Source organism: Choristoneura fumiferana, chromosome Z (assembly GCF_025370935.1).
Source record: "Choristoneura fumiferana chromosome Z, NRCan_CFum_1, whole genome shotgun sequence".
NCBI classification, from domain to species: domain Eukaryota; kingdom Metazoa; phylum Arthropoda; class Insecta; order Lepidoptera; family Tortricidae; genus Choristoneura; species Choristoneura fumiferana.
The window spans coordinates 12450520-12469524 of NC_133472.1; the positions used below are offsets into that span (position 1 = coordinate 12450520).

At 37.6% G+C, this 19005-nt stretch overlaps 1 protein-coding gene across 9 annotated transcripts in view; it reads right to left on the bottom strand.

Annotated features, from left to right (window-relative positions):
* Rim (Rab3 interacting molecule) overlaps positions 1-12063 on the bottom strand; it is a 47900-nt gene extending 35837 nt beyond the window's left edge. For 3 of the 9 annotated variants that reach the window (XM_074086819.1, XM_074086857.1, XM_074086809.1), the window contains exon 1: positions 11788-12048. In XM_074086819.1, the coding sequence (XP_073942920.1) occupies positions 11788-11897 (110 nt within the window). In that variant the 5' untranslated portion in view covers positions 11898-12048. Of the gene's footprint in view, positions 1-11787 lie in introns of all 9 variants that reach the window. The other 6 variants (XM_074086847.1, XM_074086838.1, XM_074086885.1 and 3 more) reach the window with 4 other exon arrangements.
* Positions 12064-19005: the final 6942 nt, after the last annotated feature.

Sequence of the window (19005 nt, forward strand, 5' to 3'; positions counted from 1 at the left end):
GCCGGCCGACTGTCCCGCCACGCCACTCTCAACGACATTCTCAGAAGGGCGCTCGTTAGTGCCAACGTTCCCTCCGCTCTGTAGCCCCAGATTGTACGGAGCGATGGCAAGCACCCTGACGGAATGTCGTTGATACCCTGGAAGACTGGCCGTGCGCTGGTGTGGGACGCTACCTGTACAGACACCCTGGCTGCGTCCTACCTAACAGCAACTACCAACGTGCGGGGGCGGTGGTAGACGCCCGGGAACGCGTCAAGGTCACAAAATATAGCTGTCTCGGCGCCCAATATCATTTCTTTGCTTTCGGCGTCGAGACTCTAGGTCCTTGGGGTAAGGGTGCGCTGGAGTTACACAGGGAGCTCAGCAATAGGTTAAGGGAGGCAACAGGCAACCCTCGCGCCGGCAGCTTTCTCGCGCAAAGAATCGCAATCGCAGTTCAACGCGGGAATGCTGCCTGCGTGATGGGCATCATGCCAAGAGGCCCACCTCTCTTTTTTTTATTAAAGTTTTAGTTTTAGATATTTAAATTAAATAATAGTTTTAGTCCTATGGATATTTTGTATTTTCTTAATCACTCTTATTAAATGATTGGTGTCAAGGGATATATCTTAATTAATACCCTTAAAAATAATGCAATGTGCAATGTTAGTTTAATACTAAAATTGGTGTAAAAGGATATAACTTAATCGCGTAACCGTCGACTGCGCAGCTCGCAAGCGCGTTCTCCCTGAACAAGTCAGCGCACACTATTGTGGCTCATCCGTGAGCGCCATGGCTCCCCACTCACCCGCTCATTCCCCCGCGCAAAGACTTATATCCTTTTCCATGTAAACTTTTTTTATATTCGATTTGTGAAAACGGGTGCAGCTCGACTTAATCTTATATTTTATTTTATTTTTTTGTGTAAAGAGATTGAACTTAACTTGTATCAATGTAAACTAAATAAATCTGTTCTTGTTTTAGGGGTTCAAGTGTGCTTAGATTTTTTTACACCCGCCATATGAAAAAACAGCACGTACAACTAAATTTAGATCATAAATCACAAGCAAAACTTTAGTTAATAGAAATACAACTTGACAAGTACCCTCTGTTGCTAACTTTTTTAAGGCAGTTCTACCCTTGACCACCAGAAAAGTCCGTTGTTTTAAAAGATATCTTAGATCTGTTTACACCAATCGATGCGTTATTTTTTTATGTGTTTTTTGGTCTATATAACTCAATTTGGCCAAATTCAGACTTGTACCCCTTTTCACTGGAGCCACAGAATTAAGTATATTTATCGGAAACATGTGTAGGTGTATGATTAGTAAAAATGCCGCCCTACCCTCCTAACTTACACTAAAGGACGTAAGGTGCCAAGAGTTCACTATGAAGATTAGTCTTTTTGTGTTAGGGTAGAATAATACCCGTCGTATCGCTAAAGTGTAACTACCCGCAAAATATTTATGTTTTACCAAAAAAGGGAAAAACAAAAAAAAATGTTTAGTATAATATGTAACTTTCAGTAAACTGCAAAAGTTTCTATATTATTGGCAGAATAGGTATCCTATCCTAAAAATTAAATACTACCCAAAATTACTATTCCAGCGGACGAAGTCGCGGGCAAAAGCTAGTAATGTGATAAATGTATGTATTCATAATAGCAATCAAAAAATCAATTAATCTATACTAGGTACATAAAAATCTTAAAATTGCCAAATTGGTCACGTTTATAAAAAGTTGGCCACACTGGCCATCAATAATATTATTATAAACTTATCGTATTTTTACTGTTAATACATCCATAATTACGTAGGAAATACTTTCCGATGAAAAGTTACGTTATATTGTTGTAGACTCGACGTGTCAGACCTTTTATCAAGCCCAAAAACACTGCATCCAGTCATTTTTGTCAGAGTTCTGTTCACTGACAAGAACGGTTCCGAAATGTCACGAGAGGCGAGCGAAACAGTTTTATTTGGTTTTATTAAACGAGTATACCTTTGACAGAGGGGAAATGCGCGTCAAGGCTGCTCCATTCTAGATCAATACTCAAAGTTTTCATAGCACTTGCACGTAAACAGTATCAAAACATACGAGTACAGGTTAACTTGGCCGTATTGCCCCATATAAAACGCTCGACCTTTTTTCTCGTCTGAAACCCAGGGTCGGAAAATGAGTAATTGCGCGTACTAATACTGCTGCGCGTGCTGCTGCTGCGCACGGTGCTGCACACGCACAGTGCACACCCTCCCGCAGCTCGGGCGCGCTGTTGCAGGGGAGGATGCTGGCGCTGCCCGCGAGCAGCCTAAGGTATCGGCAATTTCGGCAAAAATAATAGTTTGTTGCATCAAGCAGAAAGTTATTTATTACTGCACCGAGTGCCGATATGGAGCCCGAGCGTTAGCGAGGGCTTTAAAAGCACGAGGGCAATATAAATTACTTAATGCGAGGTGCATAATCTGCTTTTCTTTCAACTATTACAGGAATAGTAGACGAAAAAAAACTCATGCTAAACAATTAATAGGAAAGAAATGATTCCATTTTTGTAAGTTTACATTCGCACTCTCAAAAAATGACCACGGAAAATTCGCAACGTTCCCATTGATTTGTTTTTTTTTTTTTAATTTCTTACTTTTTTGGCAGAGTTAGGGGCTGTTTCACCATCCATTGATTAGCGTTAACCGACGGTTAAATGTGATGCCGTTTCCGTCTATTCGAACAAAATAAATAGAGACGGCATCACACCTAACCGCCAGTTAACACTAATCAATGGATGGTGAAACAGCCCCTTAGTATCCAGCAGGGCTACTACGAAACTCGAAACTCGAAGTTCGTGTCGTGCGGTCTCTCTGACACTTATACTGTTTAATACAAGAGCGAGAGGACGATCGCTAGTTTTCATTTATTTATTTATTTGGGCTATTTGGTACCTATTTATTCAAATAGATCGATGGAACTCTTTCGAAAAATACAAATTATATGTCTTTGAATGATAAAAACAAAACAGAATAATGCTACATTGCATATAAGCTAGAAAAACAGAAAAAAAGCCTAGAGTCAAAACATCTTAGAAATATTTTGCACTTTTAAGCGCGCTTAAGAGGTAAATTCCGATTTGTCTACAGCCTCTTATTTGCGCTGAGACTTAACTAAAAACTTAAATACGGTATTTGACTATTTTGTATATGTTTTATAAATGAAAACTACACAATGCCTGTTATCGAATAAAAAACAATTTTTAAGCTACCTTTACAAATAACAAAGTTATAAAGGTTTGAAATTCAAGATTAGACAGAGAAAGACATACTGGCATGTGACGTCAGGTATATAGATTTTTCAAAAAATCACTATCAATCCAATTTTCAACCTATTTAAATTTTGCTCTTCGCTAAACACTATCTGTTTATCTATATTTTCAAAATAATATTAAGATATGGCAAAATCAGAAGTTGTCAAATACCGTATTGTATAAAACATGTAAGCATTTTAACACTGTATTCGGCGAAAAATTTTGGACTTAAAATGATAGTTTATCTAATATATGTGCGTAAACTTGCTAGTTTAGAAGATAAAAAAAACCGTGTCTTCAGGCAAAATCGCTATATAGCGCTATCCTATTAAGGGATAAATTATCTAACTAGAAACACAAAGATGCTTTTAGTATAACTAGTTATTATAGGTTTTAAGAGCATGCAAACCTTTAAATGCGTTTTTCTCAAACTACATTTCATGCAGATAAGCGATTCTGGTTGTAAGGGGACGATACGCTCAATAATCTAAAACTTGTATCCAATCTAGAGGCATGTTTTTAAAAATAGTAAACATCTTGACGTTACAAAGTGAATTTACTTTTATACAAACTCACGCTTCGCTCATCATATTTTCTGCCAGTTTTCCATCAAAGGGTGTTTAATATGTTCAATATTTTGCCACAAAGGTACCTATTTGTAAGGGTTTCTGTTGTTTACGCATACTTTTTTTTAATATCATAATTATATTTTGAATAATCTGTTTACGCATAATAGTATTTGTGCCGAAACTGTTTTCGCATAATTATATTACGCAGAATCCTTATACGCATATAACCAATGTAAGCCGAATGGGCTTTACGCATAATTTGCGAATTTCGAATATTGTTTAGGCAGAAAATGACTTACGCATAAATTAGTTACGCAGAAATTTCGCATAATGTAAATTTGCCGTAATGAGTATCCTTGAAATATACAACAGAAACGATGGTTTTCCTCAACGTTCTTCTGTTTTTTATTACCTAAGCTACAAACCTAATCCAATCGACTTCTCTGGAAACTAGTTAAGTACTAGTGGGTGGTAGGTAGTATTTTTATAATGCGGGGACAAGCCCCGCTAATCTGAGGGACATAAGGTAAATAACGAACGAACCTATCCAGGTTAAAAGGGGGTAGATTAAGTCTGTTTTTTATTGCGGGGGGCTTGCCCCCCATCCCCTCTCCTTTTATTACCGTTTCTCTTTTACTGGCGGCTGTTCGTTCCGTTACAAATACAATTCTAAACTAACATAATAACCTATTTTTTCTAGTCATAATTGTTTCACAATTTACCTTTATTATATTAACCATTATTTACACTAATCAAGAAATAGTACTTAATTTATTTTCGGACATAGATTTGGACAGGATTTAGGGCTATCAAAATTTGGCTAAATTACACATATGTGCTAAACTATATTATGTATAATAAAGTTCGGCCATGTTAATATTATGCTAATATAATATTCGGGAAAACAATCAAATAATCAATTCGGATTATAAAGAATTAGGCCGAACTAAATTTTGGCAAGTTTAAGATTCGGCGCAAATAAATTATGCGAAACCTGTTATGCTTTAGGTAGTAAGTTTGGGACATTACAAATTATGCCAAATAGATGTCACCCATTTCTAAGATCTAACTATTTTTTTTGTCTGAAGTTTTAAGAATAAGTTTCGTTCTTGACAGTTTCCTCCAGTTCGAGTGCGACGTCAAGCAAGCGCATACACTCCCGAAGCTTAATAGTTAATCGCGTTTCTGGCTATCACATGACAACCTGCCATACTGTGTACCTAAATTATTCCCTCGCAGTAATCGTGAAAAGCACAATGTTTATAATCTCAAAAGGTCAAAAGTGCAGTAGATGAACTCGTATTATCGAAGGTATTCGTATTTTCGGTTTCGTATTCAAATTAACTCATTCATCTACTTATTGCTTACTTTCGAGCCTCTACAACAAATGTTACTATATATTCAAGACTGTTTCAGTTTCCAATACCTGTAGATTACTTTATGAATAATTCAAATCGGACGTCCGATTTAAAAGATATTACGAATTTAAAAATATTAATCTGACCAACCGATGAAAAAATGGATGTGATAGGTACAAACAATTTACTCTACGTCGACGCGCCGCGGCTTCGAGCGGGTCGGGTGTAGTTTTTGGGAAATGGAGCTGAAAAATGTGTGTGAAGTGACCTAGCTTAGAGACCTTTTTAGGTTTACTGTCCACTGTCCGTCTGTCTGTCACCAGACTGGATCTCATGAACCGTGATTATCGTATCGCTATAACAATAAATAAGAAAAACAGAATAAAATAAATGTTTAAGTCCGGCTCCCTATAACAAACGTGTTTTTTTGCCGTTTTTTGCTAATTGCTAATGTTGTATAGATAACGGTACGGAACCCTTCGTGCGCGAAACCGACTCGCATTTGGCCAGAACAAACGGGCTACCGGCACGGAGACCTTTTTACCCGACCGTCCAAAGAGGGTTATTTTGAATATTGTACCTACCCGTGCGGTGCGGAGCCGGGGCGGGGAGGTAGTTTTTCGTAAATGAATGGGAGCATTATGTAAAATGACCAATATGAGATGGCAAATTGATAATAACTATTCAACTACCTAATTAAAATTCTTTTATAAAAAAAACAAGAGAAGCGGCTTTCGTGCAACGAGATTGCATACTTTATTAACAGCGGGAAATTTTATATTTTGGAAATATTTAATCGTCATGTAATTTAGTAGGTAGGTAGGTATTTTTAATACCATAAATTTAATTTAAGATTGTAATCAACACATTCCTATCTCTCACTTTTTTCATGTTGAAGTGAAAATGACAGATCAAAGTGAAGTTCAAATATTTGGAATTCAGTGAGTGGACCCAACGCTGTCCTCAGCATTTAAAAAAATATATATTAAAAAGTTACTTCGTCTCCGAACCGAAAATCCGATTTTGCTCACTGATTTCTCATAGCAAAACCTGCCTGTTTGAGGTGCTGAGGTGAAAAAATATATATGCTTTATTACTATTATTTATATTTTTTACATAAAAATCCTTCGTTTTAAAGATGTATAAAGATGGCTATACAAGTAAATATCTATAAATTCTCTAAAGTAAGATCTAAGTTTTTTCATTCTGGTTCATTCTTGTTTTCGTCGCAGTTGAACCTAACTCGCTCCTCCTCGCTGCGCTCGTCGTCGCACCTAACTTTCCGATTGAATGAATCAGACTTCAGTTGGCCAAAAATCGGTTGTAATCAAATTGCCTTACGATCTTGTAGTAATATTAATAATGACCGGACAATGTGATTAATGATGATGTTTAGATAATAATTATCACTTGGTCCATAACATATACAAATTAGGTCTTTTTTCGGAATTAAACACGACTTGGTGACTGATCATTGCGGGCAAAAAAATAAAATTAACTAAGATCACAAGATCAAATTGATTCGCGCGAACTTGACGTATTAGCTTAGGTCAGTATGGAACGGGTAATTCTTGATAATTATTGTTTTTGTGAAATTAAATTTTGAATCGCCAAAGCATCCGTATCTTTTAAAGGTTCCGTAGTCAACTAGGAACCCTTATAGTTTCGCCATGTCTGTCCGTCTGTCTGTCTGTCTGTCTGTCCGCGGCTAAGTTTAGAGACCGCTATACCTAGCGCCATCCACTAAGACGCGTGATTTTGTCAAAATTAGACATTAATGACATTGTAATCGGCACATCACACGTCATTGTCAATGACTCTACCTTGTCACGATGCATACAGGCGATCGCTGACATCTTAGTTAGCTCAGTGTAAGCTAGATGGCGCTTTCCTCAATTAGGGATCTCTGAGCAGAATGACGGACGAACTCTAGAGGTCGCCACCGTAGTTTTCCCTTGACTCATTTATTTACGTAATAATATGTATTTAATATTTATTTATTATTTACTTATTTATTTTATAAAAGTAGGCATTTTATTACACTCATTTACTACACGACTAAATATATCTATAACCAACTCACCCTTGACCGTTTTTGTCGGCCAAGGGGGGTGTTGTCGATCAGCTGTGACCGGGGAAATTCTAACTGTAATATTCTCGCCCTAAAAAGCTGAAGCACAGCTGTAAAACACAGATTCAACAGCTCACACTATACTAAACAGCTCCATCGAAAGCTCCATACGCCCAAGACTTGGGCAGCTCCGTAAGGCTTCAACCTGCACAGCTCCGTACGGCTACAGCTTTCAAAGCTCCGTTCGGCTACGACTCTCACGGCTAAGGCGGCTCCTTTACGCCCTAACCTGACACTAAGCCCTGACGGCCTTAACTTCCGGAGCTCTGCATATCCTTCCTGGCTCGTCCAAGACCCTGATCATTCCGGCGTGGAACACTGTCCAGGCTGCTCGTCCTGCCGCCCTAAGGCCCCTTTTGACCTCGGCACCGACGACCGCTCAGCTGGACCAGGCCCCCCTGCTGTGGCCAGTAGCCCTCTTCGCTCCGGGTTCTTCTCTCCGACTCCAGCGAAGTGTAGGCCAGGGAGACCGAATAATCAGAACCGACATCTCAATAAAATCGCTTGAACTTACTACCTGAGATTCTCGTAATACTTTTACTTTTAATTTTGTCATACTAGGCCTGTTATTTTTTGTGCTCAATTTTTAATTAAAAAATTGTTAAAACGTCTTATTGTTTTACTCAAAGAGTAACCTACTAGGCCTCCTTTAAGGTCAAACCTCCCCTCAAGAGGTCTGCCCTTGACAACCTATAGAACTAGAAAGCCTTAGATGAATGATTGGTCTCGCGCGCTCGCTCGACTAGATACCGTCGGCGTACTTGTCAAATGCGGCAACAAATAGTAAGCCGAATTCGGCGTACCCGAGCCCGAGGCGAGTCAGTCGCCTTGCAAACTGCGCGTAAGGTGCATATACCGAATTTTTGACAAATTTTGGTCATAAACCGAGGTAAAATGCCAGTTTTCGCAGTGAAACTGTTTAAAAATAATACTATAAGAAATAAGAAGGACACTGGGATCACATACCATAAGTAAATATCGTATAATTTCGAAATTACAAAATAAAATAACATGAACCCTAAACGCCATTCTGTGTTGCCGCGTACACAAGAATCAAATTCCCCGTGGTTGAGATTTTAATAAATTGAATTTTATTGTTATCATCATTGAATGATGATAAATTTTAATAACTTATTTTATTTAATTTTATTATATATACATAACCTAGTTCTATATTATTTCATGTTTATCTTTGTGATAAACTGAAGGTGTATAAATTGTTACCCAACACTATTTAATTAAGGGGGTGAATGCGTCTTAAAATTAAAAATGTTTTTCGTCTTCCCAGTCAAAAAGCCCGATCAGCTGATTTACTTAGGTATTACGGGAAACGAAAAATTTTTTTTCGTATTTCTACCCATTTTCCTGAAATGTTAACTTTTACCTGACTGCCCGAAGGAGGATTATGTTTTTCAAGCGTATGTATGTAAGTATGTATGTATGCATGTACCTATGTATGTATATTTTGTAAACATTTTTTTATTATTTTAGTCTTAATTAACCTGTACATTATATTAGGTTTAACTATAGGTGCAACGTGTTATCTTAAGTACGCAAAACTTCTTAGTTGGTGACTCAGTCCATGAATTTTTAGTAATAATTTGTAAATATTGAATGTCCTTAAATATATATATATATTTTAATTAAAAGTGAGGCCTGATCATTGATATACCTACATCATACCTTCCATTGTTTAAAGAAGAAACCTACGCCTAACCTATAAACAAAAATATTAATACATTCACTCTTAATTACTTCTTAATTTCTAAGTATTTCCGAAGGTACATTTTGTAACCAGTAACTTAATAGACCACAGAATAATTTATTTTCCCAATAATTCGGGTAACAGTGGAGCAGCTGGCAACACAATTCGTCACGCACACTAGCATCCTTGCAAATTGTCTTACACCGTTCTTACGCACACTACAATATTGAGGTGCCGCATTCACGAACGTTTTGTTTTTAGTTAGCGCGGTATCTAGTCGAGCGAGCGCGCGAGACCAATCATTCATCTAAGTTGGCATGAATATCACACGCAATAATCACGCTATCAATAGACACGCTTACAAAGGAGTAAAAAAAATTAAAGAACCTACCTCTACACCTAAAGTTGGGGTGTTTTTTTTTCTCGACTAACCCTATAGTATGGGATATCGTTGAATAGGTCTTTTAAGGGCATTCCTCTCATTTCGTGCAAAACGAAAAAATTTGCGAGAAAACATTTACTCCTTTTATTTGCGCGCTTGTTAGAAGTTTTGCGATAAAAGAACATATGTAATTAATTTCCCAGTTAATTATACTTAAAATTAGCAGAAATGTGTTTTTTTTTAATTTATTTAAAGTATGGTAATGACAAATGAAATGTTTCATTACCATGTGTCGGTAAGTCGGTAATGAAAAATTGCTGTCAGAAACAAATAAAAATCCAAGTCAAATCAAGGTTTATTTTTACTTAAAAAAAACCACTCTAAAACGCAATTAACTAAACAAAACAAAATCATTTAAAGTTAAATCAACCTTAATTTACTCCAATAAACAAACGTTTTATATTGTTTGAAAATAAAAATCATTACCATTTTTTATTATCATTACCATTTTCCTGGTGGTAAATGGTAAATGATGGTAATGAGAGGAATGGTAATAATATTTTATTGGTTTTCATCGATTTACTTCTTTAGTAAAGACAATACGTACTTAGTGTCACCATTGAAAGTATTCAAACCTAATGGTAATCATTTTAGTATTTATTTATAATACAATGACACCTTCAACACTTAAGTAGCACCAAAAAGCGCAAATGGTAATGAAACAAAATGCGTACCAAAGGTGAAATTCCGACAGTTAACTTTATTTTTTCCAAAATCTGCCAGCGTCTGCTCTATTTGCTGTCTACTGGTCAACTAGGAGTCAAATTCCGACACGCGCGGAAGGCGCGAGGCATAACACTTCAAGTGTTCACGAGCTGTTTTTCTTAAATCAAATAGAACTTATGGTAATGTCAATTTTTTTGTACCAAAATTATCTGTGTTCAGTGTACGTAAACAACAAACGCTATATTTTTTTTTACTTTACATTTTTAATCCTTGATATATACTTTAAACATACTAGAAGAACAGCACTCTGTGAAACATCAGGCTATTTTATTATTAAATTTAATTTACTAAAATTCGCTCCTTGCACGGTGATGGTAATGAGATTTAGGCTATAAAAAAATAATATTACTTACTAATTATCATATTAAGTAAAAAGTTTTAGGTGGCAAATATACTTTGATACTCAGCTAAAACGTAAAAAAATATTTGGTTGTTGTAGAGTACGTAGTTTTGTTTTAATTTACATAGATGGCATGCGATTTGCACGAAATGAGAGAATTACCCTTAAAACCATTCGGGATTGTCACGATGATTTTTTGATACAGTGGTGATTGCGAAATCTTCAATCAACTTCAAAGTGCAAATGTTCATTAAAATCGAGCATCTAAAATCTAAACCCTCTCTAAAATCTAAAGTGTTAGATGGAAATTTAAAAAAAAATTATGGATGGTAGTAAGTATATCAAATTTACAAGGCAAATTATAACGGCTAAGATTGCTTGAGAATTATTAGTAGTTTAAGAGCCTAAGATATAAAATATAACTAAACTTAAAAGATTCCTTACACAAGTTACACAATACGAAATCCTTAGAAAAATATTACTTACTTGATTTTTTCGTAATTGGTAGTTATAAGCTTCTACTACTGACCTTGATATGTGGCAAAAATTAATTGTGCCACACAATCAATTTTCACCGAATAAAGGGGTAAGGAAACAGGTTAATGACTTGATTCCAAGCAAAGTGAAAAGAAAACGAAATCACCATGGGATGCGATCTTAGAATTAAAACAGATAAACCGGAAGATTATTAATTACTCGAGGGCAAAATATCTGTTCCGAAATGTTTTCTACATTGCGAGTTTTAGCCCCAGGTCGGAGTAAAGTTGAAGGGTTTTATAATCAAATTATCTTATTACTTTTCTTAACGTGATGCAGGTTGTGCGTCAGCAACGAGCCTGTTTTATACATATTATAGATACTACGTATACGTACAGTGAAGGACGTCCATAAGTACCTACGTTGACTTAGTAAGTAGATAAACTCTTTCATACATCGGGAAATCACAACTTATTGAACACAGAAAACACCTTTATTTTATTTATAGCGAAGTATCGAACGACTTTAACAACCCATTCTACTTTCAACAACGGGTTTTGTTACGGTCCGGGGTCTAGGCGCAGCGACAATCGATTATTGTCTTAAAGTAGAATCAATGCCCAAGCTAAAGGACTGAAAACAGGACACAATAGAAAAAGAAACATTTAACGTCGATCGAGATTAATAAAAGAGGGCGGTGGTGGGATGGTGGATGGTGGTCGGGTCGGGTGTCGGGCGGGTCACTGGGCGCGCACGCCGTGGGCGCACCTCATGATCTCGTGTTCGTGCTGCTCCTCCTGCCGCTGGCGCAGCATGACGCCCTCGATGATGGCGCGCTCCTCAGGCGTGAGGTGCGACAGGTCCGGCATGTCGGCCATCGCGTGCGAGGCGGCGGCAGGCCGCGAGCGCTGCGCGGGCCCGCCGCGATGCGGTGCTGTGCCCGCGGCGCGACGCTTCGAGCGCCACTCCGCCCGGAGGTTTATTTAATAATGCCGGACGGGCCAATGGCGCGCGCCCGCCGACTGACGTCAGCGCGCCTATTGATCGCACCGCTGCGCCCTCCGCCGCCGCCCGCCCCCGCGCTAGCGCCCGACACGCCGCTCCGCTGCGTCTCGCTGCCAGCTCCAGCCCGAGACCTGCGCGCGCACTCCTTGCTCCTCGCACCACCTGAGTGTTGCCATTTACAAACAAATAAATATATAAACCCTCACTCAAAGTTAACGGTAAAAACCAATCGACTACTAGACGTATACCAATAAAACAAAACTTGTAAGTGATAAATTTAATAATGAAGAAATACAAACAATTTGATCGACAAATCAATACAAGTAAGTATAAACCAAACAGTAAAAGTAAATTTGATTCGATAACATGCGGTTAAATATGTAGGTAGGTTACAGAGATCGGAATAAATTTAGGTGTGCAGAGAAGATGTGATCCCATGACAAATTTAACAGGTCATTGAAAAACCATGTAGATTTGGGAAAACTTTATTTAATTGCACCCTATTTCAAATTTTAAATCTCACTCAATGAAAAGAAATTCATGATACGTAGATCTCAATCGCAATCCAAGGGGGGAGGCGTGCATTCACCCGGGAGATGATTAACTTCGTCGTTGTGGAACAGAGTCTTAACCCCATCCCTCCAAGGATACTTCTTGGCACGGAGGCGCATGTACTCGTATTCACGGCACTCTCCTTTGTGCGTGTGATGCTCGGCCGTAAACACATTAAAGAATTGCACAAGAATGAGAGGGAAGCAGACAAAAAGGGTGAGGTACTTATATTTTTTCCAGGTGTTTTCTCCGTGGTGGAAGCGTGGTACGCAAGGGTTGGGAGCAATGTTGGTCGGACGGCAGTCGACCGGAGGCGTGATCCGGCGGCCGCCGCCCGGCACCTGTGGCGGGCAGCCGCACTGCCCCGGCGGCTGCCGTGGTGGGCAACTGTACCACCGGCGCGTCCCCGCCCCAGCTGGCTTCAAGAACGGAATTTTAACTGTTATTTTGCATACTGACCACATTATTCCACATTTATGATTTTTTATTATTTTTAACTAAAATTTATCTGATGTACATGTATGTACACTTGTGAAGGCAAATGTGAAATCCAGTAGTGACTGCTGTCTGCTTCTGTCATAGTCATAAAGCAGAATTTGCACAAAGTAAACTGCCAGCATTATTCAGTCCAAAGTAGTCCAAACCTAGATAGGTACTTGAAATTTGGACTAATGCTAATAATTAGATTATGCGCATTAAGGTCTTAAATTATCTAAGGCATTTCGTAATTCCCACGGAATCCCATTAATATTATAAATGCGAAAGTTTGTAAGTCTGTTTGTTTGTTACTCCGCTGAACCGATTTAGATGAAATTCGGTATGTTAATTTGAGTCCGGGGAAAGGACATAGGATAGTTTTTATCCTGGGAAATTGCATAGTTCCTGCGGAATATCAATAACCGAATTCTACGCAGACGGAGCCGCGGGTAACGGCTAGTTAGGAATAAATGGAATTTCTAAGACTTTTCTTTACTAGGACTTTCTTTGTTTTTTTTTTCATGTAAAACATGATATTACAGCTTTGTTTTTTTGGTAAAACTGTGTAATAAGTACTTAGTGGTGCCATGCTGTATGTACTTTGTGTTTGTGCAAGTCTCGCATCGGAAACAAGGAAAATGGACAAAATACAAGCTTTTACAGGTGTGGTATTTTTCGTGGAATTTTTGTTGATTTTCGATCTGAAAGCGTTCGTTCTGCTAATCATTTACAAATATAAGTTAGGTTACTGTTATATATGTGATAAAAGAGCGCTAAGTACGTTATATTACATGTTATTTATTCGCTTTCATTATTTCTTCTCATAGGTTATAATCACGTTATAATAGTGCGTCAAAATTGATATCGATAAACTGTCGATATTACATAAATATATTGTTTCAGATTTCCGGAAGTGGGTGGTTCTCAAAGATCGCAACTGGATGTCATGGTCTCGCCGGACGACCAGCGCCGACTCCGCCCGAGAACTCTGCATTTATGCCCAGGCGGGACCATTTCGGGCACACCACATAGTTTATGTCATTTTGTATTATACCCCTTTTTAGGGTTCCGTACCCAAAATGGCAAAAACGGAACCCTTATAGTTTCGCCATTTCTCTGTCTGTCTGTCTGTACGCCGCTTTGCTCAGGGACTATCAATGCTAGAGAGCTGTAATTTTGCTCGGATATTTATGTAAACTCTGCCGACAAAATGGTAAATCAAAAAATTAAAAATAAAAATTTTAGATTACCTCCCATAGACGTAAATTGGGGGTGACTTTTAGGGTTCCGGAGCCAAAATGGCAAAAAAGGAACCCTTATAGTTTCGCCATGTCTGTCTGTCTGTCTGTCTGTCCTTCCGTCCGCGGCTTTGCTCAGGGACTATCAATGCTAGAAACCTGTAACTTTGCACGGATATATATGTAAACTATGCCGACAAAATGGTACAATAAAAAATTAAAAAAAAATTTTTTTTTGTTTACCTCCCATAGACGTAAAGTGGGGGTGATATTTTTTCTCATCCAACCCGATAGTGTGGGGTATCGTTGGATAGGTATTTTAAAATCATTAGGGGTTTGCTATGATAATTTTGCGATTCAGTGATTTGTTTGCAAAATATTCAACTTTAAAGTGCAAATTTTCATTAAAATCGAGCGTCCCCCCCCCTCTCTAAAATCTAAACCGGTGGGTGGAAAAAATTGAAAAACTCAGGATGGTAGTAAGTATATCAAACTTACAAAGAAAACTATAACGGTTAAGTTTCCTTGAGAATTATTAGTAGTTTAAGAGTCGATAGCAGCCTAAGGTAACCTTAACCTTAACTTGGAATATTCCGTACAAAATACGAAATTTTTTGAAAATTATTACTTATTTTTTTCGTAATGGCTACGGAACCCTATTTCGGGCGTGTCCGACACGCTCTTGGTCGGTTTTATTTTTTTAGTAAAAGCATTCCGTATACTGCCTACCTCTTAGAGTTGGAATAAATATAATTTGTCAAATTGAATGAATTAACAACTAATTTATTTATGTTTATTTAATAGAAATCCCAATAAAATCATATTTAAGAGCGTTTATACCTGCTGAGCTGGCAACATTGAATTTTTGTTAGTTTATCTCGATTATTCCATAGAAATTGAATGAAAATTCAAAATGTGGTTTGATACAACTGTTCTTAATAAATAAGTTAACTAGCTGGTGCCCGGCCGCGGCTTCGCGCCCGGTGTAGTTTTTTTTTTTAATTTTCTAATTCTTCTTTTATAAGAACCTTCTCCTCACAAAAGCAAACACAACAAAAAAAGAATTAGCAAAATTGATGCCATGACCAAGGGAAATCGGGATTAATTTTTAACCGACTTCAAGAAAGGAGGAGGTTCTATGTTCCAATGTTTGCACATGTTTTTTTTTTACATCGTCTAGTTACAGTTTGAGGTAGTATAAAAAATACACGCGTATATTAAAAGATGTATCTATACTCCAATACTTATGCGTGATAGACTTTTATTTTCTTTATAAACCGTTAATTAGTTCGTTAATAAGGAATTGGTATAAAAGTCTATCACGAATAATTATTGGAGTAGACACATTAACTTATATATTAAGAACAGTTCTATCAGACCACATTTTTAATTTTCGTAAATTTTTTATGGAATAATCGAGAAAACTAACAAAAATGCAACGTTGCCAGCTCAACTGATCATGTTGAGCTGTTGAATGTTGAATGTTGAATTGATTGATTAGTTGCCCAACTTGACACACGGCAGCGTGTCAAGCCAAGTTCAAACAAAGGAACTGGCTAGCCAGCGCCGAGTGTAATATTACACGAACCACTTGGTGCCACTTTTGACCCTTCTATAACTCAAAACCTCTTTAACGTAAACACATAAAACTACGTGTGTTTAATTATATCCATAAGGACATCTAGATGCCCCAATTTCATGAAGCTAGCTCAAACGGTTATAAAGATATGAAGGTCATAAATGAATAGCACTGACTGACTGACATATAGTACCTAAATCTAACCTACTTCCAGATGACCTAGAAGGATAAAATTTGGAATCCAGCTCGGTAATTGTGTGTAAGCGTAGGAAAAAATCTAAAAATAAAAAAAGTTAAAAAATAGGTGGGTCCCCATCCCCAAACAAAAAAAAAATTTTTTATTGTATCGTCGGAACCGTTACAAGCAGATATTTGAAACTATCTCAATATATGTATTATTATATTTGATATGTATAACAGAAATATAAAAATAAAAGTTAAGTCAATAAATAAGTACCTAATGTCCCCATACAACAAACAGCTTTCGGAAGAAGGAGATCACGTCGTCGATACTTGACTAACTTTTATTCACTTTAACGCCATTTTTCCCTCGCGGTCAAGACCATAGATTCATAGGCATAACTTTTATACTTCAGTGTTGCCATTTAAAACACATAAGGCAAGGAACTCACCTAGAGATTCGCTCCTGCCGCGACAGCATATACATATATGAAGAGTTCCCTTCTGTTCCCTGCGATCCACTCATTAGATACCGAGTCCGATTTACCCCCTATCGCACGAAAAAAAATTAAAATCCGAGGTAAATAAAATTAAAATTCTGAGGTAACAACATTTTAAAAATCAACCAAATGATAACCTCTTCCTTTTTTAAAGTTGGTTAAAATGGACTTAAGATACTTAGTTTACTGGTTTGTTTCAGCATATTGTGCTATGCAAATGCTACGCGGCGTAGAACGCTACGAGTGCAGAGCTTGCTACGTCCGTAGCAAGTCCGTAGACTTCGAAACGGGAAAAGTGCAGTCTTTTGTTTGCAGAGTTACTACTTAGATCCATTTATTTTAAAACTTTTTATTAGATTAGGATTAGACTAGATTTATAGTTTCCTGTTCCTACACATCAGTCTAATTCCCTTCGAACTAAGAATCGAAGTTTGTCCTTCGCTATACCCGCAACACAAGTGAACCTATAATAAAAAGGTGTTAAAAATATACTTACCGAAAATTTTCCGGAACGAAATTTTTGTATAAATTTACTTACACCACGTTAGTACGACGTTACCTTGTTTCACAAGTAAATAAGTATATTTCCCTTAACAAAAATGTTGCTAACCAACGGGTTTTCTACTCACCGGACAGGAGATTGATAAACAACCTGTCTCAAAGGATCTTGTCTGATCGAGCGTGGGCATAATTATTGTTTATTCTGATTATGCTGATCAACCTCACATGTTTATAGTCTGTAGTCTCTTCCTCCTTCAGTTTTTAAGACGCCTCACCATTAATCTAGGTAAATTGACACATTATATATACGTATACTGTGAGTGTTTGTAATCAATGTGCGTAATCAGTTTTAATTAATTAAAGTTACTTATAAGTACCTACTCCCTTTCTTTTACAATAATAGTACATCGTGCATTAAGGGGCGTAAGACGGGGATTACTAACGAGAGTTTACTAGAAGCCCATCGCCGGAGACGAACCAAAATGCAAAAAAATAAATAAATTGTGTAAACACTTCACAGCTCGCCAAAAAAAGACGCTACGAAAACAACTGAACAAAAAAATGGCTACCCGCCAATACAGGGGCCACAATTAAATATATATATATAACGAATAATTATTGGAGTAGACACTATTGACTATACAATAAGAAGTGTTCTATCAGACAACATTTATAATTTTCATTCAATTTTTATGGATAATCGAGAAAAACTAACAAAAATGCAACGTTGCCAACTCAGCAGATATAAACCCTCTTAACCTCCTTCCGACCCTTAGTAAATTTTATGACCTTTATCAGTGCCCATTTACGTACAGTCCAGACGCATCAATTTTTGTACCATTTTCACCAGATTGGCATTGAACATCTTAATTCTAACATAATCTATTGAATCAGGTGTTAATTTATTGAATCAGGTGTTACTTTGCGGAGGTCCATATCAATAAACTAAAATAATTTCTTTGTTCACCCGCGACCTTATGATAGCTATAAGTTTATGCAAAATATGCGTGTTCATGCAGTTCCTCCACCTTCACACTGCAAGAACACATACTGATATAATATCGACTCTTTGCTGATTCAAAGAGTCCTTATGCACATCGCTGAACTCTATGTACTTTATATTATTACCACTATGAACTATGTCAAACTGTCAAGCTGTGTCATGTATAATTTCTAATTGAATAAAGCCTAGCTTTATGTAAAAGGTTTATTTCCGTATTATAACAATTTATTCAATTAGTAAAATGGATAGATTCTTACGACCCGAACGTTTTGATGGTGACCCATCATTAAATACCACCGCGCCTGAGTGGGAACACTGGAAGCGGACCTTCGTAAACTTTTTGACCGCTCGTGAAGCTGCGTCCGTCCCCGCTGCAACGGATGCTGGCGCACCTGCTGCTCCTGCTCGTCTTCTTGACGCCGTCAAGCTACAACTGCTAGTGAACTATGTTTCGCCGCGAGTTTTTGCATACATCAGTGATTGCACAACGTATGCCGATGCCATCGCCATCCTGGATGCCTTGTATGTAAAACCAAAGAATATAATATACGCTAGACATGTACTCGCGACGAGGCGCCAGCAGTCAGGAGAATCTATCGACACATATCTTCAGGCACTCAGACAACTATCTAAAGAATGCCAATTCAATTCCGTGGACGCTGAAACGAATAGAAGTGATAGCATACGTGGAGCTTTTATAGCCGGGATCAATTCATCTAACATTCGTCAGAGACTGTTAGAAAATTTGACGCTGACCTTAGAGCAAGCCTACAATCTAGCGCTATCTATGGAAACAGCTGAAGCTAACTCGGTGCTATTTAATAGCCAATCTCCAATTGTCAACTCTATGTCTCATTCTTCAAAAACCAATGAAACTACCACTCCATCTACTTCTAGATCTCTTGAAACAGTAGCTGCAGCACCTAGATCCACGGAAACAAAATCTTATCG